General features: G+C 34.8%; 1 protein-coding gene across 2 annotated transcripts; it reads right to left on the reverse strand.

The window, feature by feature from the left end:
- Positions 1 to 438: 438 nt before the first annotated feature.
- On the reverse strand, positions 439 to 8971 carry LOC131956888 (arylsulfatase J). Of its 2 annotated transcripts, XM_059321512.1 has the most exons (9): positions 8623 to 8971; positions 6095 to 6476; positions 5454 to 5610; positions 5156 to 5268; positions 4450 to 4563; positions 4234 to 4356; positions 3790 to 3916; positions 2571 to 2724; positions 439 to 1964 (listed from the first exon to the last, which is right to left on the reverse strand). In XM_059321512.1, the coding sequence occupies exons 3-9, from the start codon at positions 5506 to 5508 to the stop codon at positions 1064 to 1066; spliced, it is 1587 nt and encodes a 528-aa protein (XP_059177495.1). In that variant the 5' UTR covers positions 5509 to 5610; positions 6095 to 6476; positions 8623 to 8971; the 3' UTR covers positions 439 to 1063. The 2 variants fall into 2 exon arrangements, with proteins under 2 accessions (XP_059177495.1, XP_059177494.1); XM_059321511.1 differs by lacking the exon at positions 6095 to 6476.
- Between the last annotated feature and the right edge of the window lie 4 nt (positions 8972 to 8975).

Consider the following 8975-nt stretch of genomic DNA (forward strand, 5'->3'; position numbering starts at 1 on the left):
CAGACATACATACACACAGACAAAATTGCAAAACTGTTTTTCCTACTCAGAGGAAAAGTTTGAGATTTGTGAAAATCTGTGTTTAGATTTTTTGCACAATTACAATACTTTCTCTATACTTTGTATACGATAAAGTATAAATGGAAACGAATTGTTTTTGGCTTTTTTTTTTAAATTTTTGTTAAGTTACCAAAAATATAAAAAACATAAAATACATCCAATCTTTAGTAAGGCCAACAAAAACCAAACAGATTTTTAAAAACATATATTTAATAAATAGCATCTTACTTAAATGAACTTTTCAAATAATTTCAAGCCTATTCTTGGTAGAGTCCATTAGAACACTGTTATGATGTGAGTACTTGGACAGGGTCGATGCTGGAAGTTGACGAACAATGCACAACGATCCAATAGAGAAATGAGACAGGACGGCGTTGATATATTTCCATATTTTATTATGTACAATACACACGGCTACATTAACGACAGACAGGACGATGAATTCTACAACCTAACGCGACAACAACACTCAGACTGACTTCAACTACTTTCCTAACAACCAGCCCATACTCTCCTAATTCACATCTTTATTTACTTTGTCAGCATTCAGAATCTTTTATTAATCCCACTACACACATACTCTCAAACTCTCACATCTTTATTAAACTCACATGACAACAAACACTAGCAATTTGAATATAAGTAATTACTGTTATAAACAGTTCATAGGTACCTGCCTAAAGTGACATTCACATGGTGTTTTAATTTGGATGTGAACAAACACTAACACCAGTCCCATCACTATATATAGTTATCATGTGGTATAAATAAAACTAGTATTATACATTGTTTGATATAAATTGAATTAGAATCAAATCCTCAGCAAACAATTCCATTATAGTGCTACTACATACAGCCTTTTATTCCATTAATTTTATTAATTAACCAAGCATTAAAACCTAAATAATCTCAGTACTAAAATAACTGGCCAAAGTAGTAAAACACAAAGTTTCAAAGTTCCAAAATAATGAAAGTGCTAATCCAAATGTCAAGTTTTAAAGTCCTACAACCAGGGTGTCCAGACTCCCCCGTGGAGCTGGGGGTTACCATTAGGATCTATAGGTTTATTTGCAGGGGGGATCATGGTCCTCCTGTACACCTCCAGTCTCAACATCAACTGTTTCACAATACCAGGGAAGGTGGGGGCAAGGTTGTGGTACTCACAAGGATCATCCCTCAGGTGGTACAGACAAGGTGCCTTCTCAGGCTGGCAATTCACTGAGGCATTTTCTGGTTTAACCCCACAGTTAATCTGGTGACTAGCAGGGTTATTATTGTCTGCAATGTTAATGTGCTGACTTACAACATTGATATCATCTGTCTTAAGTTTCTGATGAATATGTGGTTGACTTGACTGTAAGTTAACATCACTATTAGACTTAAAATTTAGAGTTGATATTAATCCATGCTTTTTATTTTGTAGGAGCTCATACTCAGTGTTTAATGAAGTAATTAAATCTTCTATATTAGTAAAATCAGCTTTACGCTGAGGAATGAAAGAAACTGAGCTGGGAATATCTGTAAAGTTGAACTCAGAAAAGTAAAAAAAATCTTGCGCATCTTGTGAAGGTGGATACCACCCATCATTTTTCCCATCAGAAATATCACCAAATATAACTTTGAAATCTCCAACAATAATCCCTTCGTTTTTGTTGATTGGGTCAATATTTAGCAGGACCTCCTTGCGTGATGTGGTTGCATTTTCTGAAATCACTTCCCATTGGTTGATTCCGTCAATGTTATCGAGAGAAGATGTGTTGCCTGTAGTAATGCTCATGATGGTTGGCAACCAGTCTACAATATGCATGAGGTTTTCATTGACGTAGCCTTTCTTTTTTAACAATGGGCTGTGAACTAGTCCGACACCTCTCACACCACCCTGCCACAGTGTATTTTTTGTTCCCCTGTAAATAGAGGAATAATGAATTTATATATATTATTGGAAATACAGTTCTAGAAAAATTTATAGAAACATTTAATACACATGCCAGAGCTGTTGATTGGCTGCCCAAGTTAAGAATGTGGTTTAAATTAAAAATTGAATCTCCCCTTTCATACTTAATGATCCATAGGACAAATGAAGAAGAGCATATGTTTCTAGACCTCCTGACCTCAGCATATGAAGAAATGGTGTTTTCAGTACTATGCCCAGCCACCTTTACTTTCCCAAATGCGAGTCAAGTGGACTGAGGTGCCTTGTAGTTCTGAGATCCAAACTCAAGACCTTCAGGCTAGCAGCCAAATAAGTACTTAACAAAGTTTACTCTTTAGCATAGAGTAATTTTTATTAAATGAACTTACTTGAATAGCCAGCAAAGTTTTTCCTTTTAAGCTTTTACTTGAAAACCAGCAATGGTTTATTTTAAATCTTACATGAACAGCGTGTAAAGGTTTTGCTCAAATCTTGCCAGAACAGGCAGATGATTTATCTCTATTCACAAACTCATTTTCTTTAAATAAATTAGCAAAGAACTAGCAAAAGTTTCCTCTTTGACTAAAATTTAACCAACCTAAGTGGCCAGTTACACGCAGCATTCCCATCATAGCCATTGGCAGGTCCACCATTGTCAGTGCTAAAGACCAATACAGTATTGCTGGCCATTCCAGAACTGGCCAGAGCATCCATTATCTGTCCTATGGAGTCATCTAAAGCAGAAACTACACCTAAAACAAGTACAAGGTGGAAACTAAATAATATAAGACATTTCAACAAGTTAAATAAAAGATAAAATATATCTATTGAATTCCTAATGTTATAAAAATACAAATAAATGAAAATGGTAATATTTCTGGTTAAATTAATAGTTTAAACATGACAAAAAAAATATAAATAACCATACCATATTTGATTAAATAAACTAATAGCTTTCTTTGGTAGTTATATTAATACTAATGGTTTCGCTGTCTGTGTATCTATCTATCTGACAAGAACGCTCTAGAGAAAACACAAGCAAATTAAAAACCTTCACAGTGAAACGAAAAACGAAGTATGACGTCGCCACATTTAGCACAGAGTAGAAAATAATCTCAAGCTGGAGAGTGCACACAGTAATATGACGTCATTGATTCTCGAGTAAACATTGAATAAAAAGGAAATTTTGTCTAATCTAAATGGTTTGCGTGAAGAGTTTCTTGCATACAATTCTTCGGGTAGGGGCGAAGCCCCACCCCCGCGTAAGAATGTCTGAGCCCCCCCCCCCCCCCCCCCCAACTCAAAAGAAATTTCTTCATCGATACTCTATAATAAAATTACCGCCTAATTAATGTGTCTAATCTAAAAAGTGGTTTTCTTGCAATTTCTTTAATGCAATTCTTCGGGTAGTGGCTAAGCGCGACACCAGTGTTTCTTTCAGACTTTTTCCACCCCGGAGAGGGGTGGGGGTACTTGAAATTTTCGGGGGCGGGGGTAGAATTTTAGGGGAGGGGGCAGACACTGGAAAAAGTATATAATTATATTTCGTTGAATGGGACGGTAGACATGTTTTTTGGGGGGTGGGGGGAGGGGGGGTGGGTGGGGGGGGTGTGGGGGTGTGTGGGGGGGTGGGTGGGTGTGTGTATGTGGGGGGGGGGGGGGGGTGGGGGGGTTTTAGTTTAGAGAAAAGAGACAGCACTATCAGCCTAGCGCCCGTTGTATCCTTCCTCAACGGGCCATTTTTCTCGTATTAAATATAACAATGTAAATAAAGTAAAACTTACTTAACTTTCAAAATAGAATTTGTTTTTAATCACCTGCAAACATTTTTCTCTTAATATTTTTTATCTGAGGGAATCTGTTGATATACTTCTGTGGGGCCTGAATCAAGTCTCCTTCATTACCAGCGTGGACAGATTGATATGCCAAATATAAAAACAATGGCTGTGAAAATAAAAACAATGGCTGTGAAAATAAAAACAATGGTTGTGAAAATAAAAACAATGGCTGTGAAAATAAAAACAATGGCTGTGAAAATAAAAACAATTGTATTCAAAAGTAGGCACTAAATTTTTCCACCTCCCCCATCCCCATTCTACAAAAGACATACAAACACTTTAAAAAGATTTCTTCTTTGATTAAAAAACAAGTTTACTTTTGCTTGATCATGAGACAAAGTTTTCCACCTCCCCCATCCACATTTTACAAAAGACACGCAAACACGTAAAAAGATTTCTTCTTTGATTAAAAAACAAGTTTACTTTTGCTTGATCATGAGACAAAATTATCGATGTTGCCCTCTCTGTGAACAAGTCAGTAGAGTAGACTTCACTCTGGTTCCAAACTGGCTTCCCATTTTCATGGAGGTCCAATCCCATAAACCCCTGCATACAGAACAGGAATAAAAAAAATTAAGCTGTAGTTTAATAGCTTTGTTTACAATCAGTTATTTTTTCTGCAAATAGAATACTTCTTACCCCATCATCACTGTAGTGGTCAAAGTAGTCCCCCTTCCCTAAGTAATATCCAAAATGGGTGTCAAAGCCACGGTTCTCTGGAAGATAATTCTTCTTGAAGAATCCTAAATGCCACTTGCAGGAATAAAATACAAATATAATTTGCTCACAAAAAACACCCAATAAAACTTGCATGCATAGATAGGAAAGTAATTGACTATATGAGAATATATTGTATCAAAAATGTTCAAAATGATGAATTTTGTAAACTGCCTCATGTTTTCCATGTTTTTGCCCAGCAAAAATACTTGTAGGAACAAGCATCAACAATTATTGCTATGGTCGTCTATATTTTCAGCAGCCTCAACAGACACCTTGTAAGTTTTTTAATGACTAACTTAAATTAAGCATGCAAAAGTTCTTACAATTACTGTGTGTACTACTAATACTAAGAGTAGTTTAGTGCTAGAAAATCTGCATGCCAACATGTTGAGCTATTAATAGATACTGATAATGTGATAACCAATATTTCAAATCTAATCATTAGAAAAATAGGCTTTTTCAAATATATCTAATTAATTTATTTGCAGTTTTTTTGCATTCATTGATTTATTCAACTCTTAAATGTATATTATAACTAAATTAAAAAGAATACTTTATATTTGTATGTTTTTTTTCACAATTGTGCACATTTTTTTAATATTAAAAAAAAAACACACTGGCTTACTTTTCCAACAGCATGAGTGGAATAGCCAAAAGCTTGTAAATGTTGAGCTAGGGTTGTGTCTGACAAAGGCAAGCCATATGGTTGAGAGCCTGCTATCACATAATGCTGCAGTCCTAGGAAAAAATTATGCAAATAGCTAAAATGTCAAGTAACTAAAACCATTTCAATTTTTAAAATGTAGCTACATATTAACCATTAAATAAAAATGTATACATTACTGCTTTTCTTTTGATTTGTTCAAGAATAATTACTACAAGTACAACAAACTTACAATTTAAAGATTAGTAATGTTTCTAACCAGTATGTATTGGGTATTTTCCAGTTAGGAGAGCTCCCCTAGAGGGAGTGCACATTTGCTGTACATAGTAGTTATTTAATATTACACCTTCTTGTGCTAGTTTGTCTATATTTGGTGTAAGAATTTCTGATCCATGGAAGCCGACATCATCCCAGCCCTGGAAAACACCAATAATAAAAAAAGTTGTGGAAAATGTGTACTGTGACTTTATGGTTAGTTTTTTTTTAAATCAAACTGAGCTTTTCATGATTGTTACTGTTATAAAAACTGTAGGCGTATTTAATAAAGTTCATATTTTAATGACTTTAAGCCATCTCATACTAGTGGTTACAAATACAATACATTTTTAAAGTCATATAGAATCGATAGATCCAGATATATTTAGGTTTACTATGTCAAAATACCAAACTGGCTTTTCTTAAAATATTTATCTAAATTCAATACTTGGTCTAATATTATTAAATTACTAAAAATGGTAATAATTTTATATTATTGATTTAATCACACATACACAAAAAAAACACTAATATTTATTATATTCTCATAATTTAATTAACATAATTAGTACAAATTCTAAAATAGTGAAAAACCCCTGTTTGCTTTTGTATTAGAGATCTTTGTCTACTAGAATTATTAACTACCTTTAACTCATCATCTCATTTTTCCCATTTGTGCCCAAGGCACATGGGGTCACCACAGAAAGCTCTTTCCACTTTTGCATGTCTCTGGCAATTTTCTTGTTTTTCTGCTGTGTGCCTCCATATCTCCCTTGGCCTTCCCTGTTTTCTTCTTCCCCTGAAGTGTCCAGATAAGCATCATTTCTGTAATATTTTCTGAACTCATTCTCAAATTGTGACCCATCCAGAGCCATTTTCTTTTTTCAAATTTCTAAAATGGCTTCCGTTTGCATTTCTCCTGGTAATCTTTCATTGGAGATGGTGTTGGGCCAGTCGACGCCTTTTATTTAGTTAGGAAAAAATCCAGTGATCTGCTGGTAAAGGTTCTTTCTTTCCAGCATTATAGCTGCCATACAGAAAGAAACTTATGAATTACTTTTGAAAAGTCTGTGTTTGATCTTGGAGAAGATTTTTTATTACCATGTTTTTTGCATGGTTACAAAGGCTAGTTTGGCTTCAGTGGTCAAGTTTCCTTCGTAATTGACTCTGCTGCCTAAATGTGTGAAATCTTCTACTTCCTCTACCTATGTTGTTTATTTAATAGACTCTTGGCTAGTTGTGTTATGTTGTTTATTTAATAGACTCTTGGCTAGTTGTGTTTTGTCCATTTTTAATTTGAGTCCTACTCTGTTAGCAAAAGAAATACATCTGTTTAGCTTTTTTAAAATATCTTTTTGACTACTAGCTAGTTCAGTTACATTTTCTGCAAAATTTAGGTCCTCTAGGCTACATTTTAGTGTCCTTCTGATGTAAAATTCGTAAAAAAAAGCGTGACATCATTTATGGATGACCCCTAAGAGTGAGAAAGCAGTGTCAGTGACTGGGTGAAGGGTTTCAGTGAAGTCGAAACGCGAAGTCGGAAGGTATCATAATAATTAATATTAATATCATATAATTAATAATGATATTAAATATTAAATGATATGATAAATATTAAATAACAATTCACTGAGCCGTTTGTTGGAATTGTTGTGTTGTTCGACTTGTTCGAGTGTTGTTGGACTTGTGAGAAATCAGTGAGAGTTGTGTAACTGTGTAGTGTAGTGTAAACAGCAGAAACACTACATACTATACATTACTTAAAATTACTACAAATACAATAATACATAATAATAACATTCATATACAATTATAATATAATAATTTTAATAATATACATTACATTCAGTGGCATAGCGAGGTCAGGTGTCACCCGGTGCGGCACTTAATGGTGTCACCCCTCCAGAGGCGTTGTGACCCTTCCCAGGGACAAACTTTCAAGTTTTCAATTTGCACCCCCCCCCCTCAAACTTTCGATTTTCACCCCCCCTCAAGTTTTTCTCTATAGATTTTGCAATTTTTTGCCTTGGTGTCACCCCCCTAAATGGTGTCACCTGGTAGTGTCCGCACCCCCTGCCTCCCCCCCCCCCTCGCTACGCCCCTGATTACATTCAGTGGCATAGCGAGGTCGGGTGTCACCCAGTGCGGCACTTAATGGTGTCACCCCTCCAGAGGCGTTGTGACCCTTCCCAGGGACAAACTTTCAAGTTTTCGATTTGCACCCCCCCCCCCCCCTCAAACTTTCGATTTTCACCCCCCCTCAAGTTTTTCTCTATAGATTTTGCAATTTTTTGCCTTGGTGTCACCCCCCTAAATGGTGTCACCTGGTAGTGTCCGCACCCCCTGCCTCCCCCCCCCCCCCTCTCTACGCCCCTGATTACATTATTATTATTATACATAGAATTATTAGAATCTATGTAGGGATTTTGGTAAAAAAAACACTAATCATCATATAAAAATAAAAATTACGTATTCTTGTAGAGCTCAACTAAATGAAAACATTTTAAAATTTTTAAGCAAAGATTCTAAGGTAATCTATCGTTTTGGGTACGTAAAATCGCCCGCGGCTATTTATGTACGAAAACGTTACCTCATTGTCAAGGCATTAATAGATGTTTATTGTCATACTTTTGTGTCAAATGTTATAGATAAATGAATAATAAACCTAAATCAATTGCTAAATATATCGATATAGGCCAGAAATTAACTTTAAACAGCAGTGTCTGAGAGCAAGATTTGCTATATAAACAGCAGCCATTTGTAAAATAGAGTGGCTTCCCCCTGAATCTGGCGCTAAAAGCTTATAAAAATAAAACTTAGACAAGATGGCTGCTATAGTAAATGAGCATGGTTGCATCTGTTGGAAACATCGCTAGTCTTCATTTATTACGGAAAAGTTTTAATTCAATTGTTTAAAAACAGGTACATAAATGAATCAAGGAAACATTTTTGAATTTTTTAAAACATAAATCCTCCTCAAAATGTGAAATAATTATTAAAATTTAAGAAGTCACCTGGTTTTCACATTACAAATCGCGGGCGATTTTACGTACCCAAAACGATAGATTACCGATTCTAAATCTAATAAATCTAAAAAAAAACTATGTCATTAGATGCATACATTTCGATAAAGTAAAGGTAAACATTTTAAAAAATAAAGTAAAATAACGTACGAGATCATCTGCTAGAATAAAAATGATATTCGGAGATTCTGAGACAGCATATTCGCTACATATTAAACTGAATACGCAATAAATTTGAATAGCATACAGCAAAGTTTTGCTCGTAGCAGAATCCATTTTATAATCACATGATATCATATCACGTGATTAAGTTCTATCTTTAGATTTAAGAAGGTATCAAAACAAAAGCAAAGGACATTATAATAATAAAAAAGATGCTGAGTTTTACATTTCTTTGCATTGAAAAAAGCTGACAGGCAAATCTGAATTTCAATAATTAAAATAAGACTAATATAATTTAAACTAGCGTTTGATTAAATTGTTAGCTCAGTTTTAATGATGGA

The sequence above is a fragment of the Physella acuta genome, unplaced genomic scaffold, assembly GCF_028476545.2.
Source record: "Physella acuta isolate Inbredline_101_S28 unplaced genomic scaffold, ASM2847654v3 ptg001183l, whole genome shotgun sequence".
Classification (NCBI taxonomy): domain Eukaryota; kingdom Metazoa; phylum Mollusca; class Gastropoda; family Physidae; genus Physella; species Physella acuta.

What these genes read in the sequence shown, in the direction of transcription:
- LOC131956888 (XM_059321511.1), bottom strand. Translation starts at nt 8,769, where the DNA reads ATGATATCATGTGATTATAAAATGGATTCTGCTACGAGCAAAACTTTG. An exon ending in ACCACTACAGTGATGATGGG is followed by an intron (nt 4,357 to 4,449) that starts GTAAGAAGTATT and finishes TTCTGTATGCAG; the next exon opens with GGGTTTATGGGATTGGACCT. An exon ending in TGTCTCATGATCAAGCAAAA is followed by an intron (nt 3,917 to 4,233) that starts GTAAACTTGTTT and finishes TTATTTTCACAG; the next exon opens with CCATTGTTTTTATATTTGGC.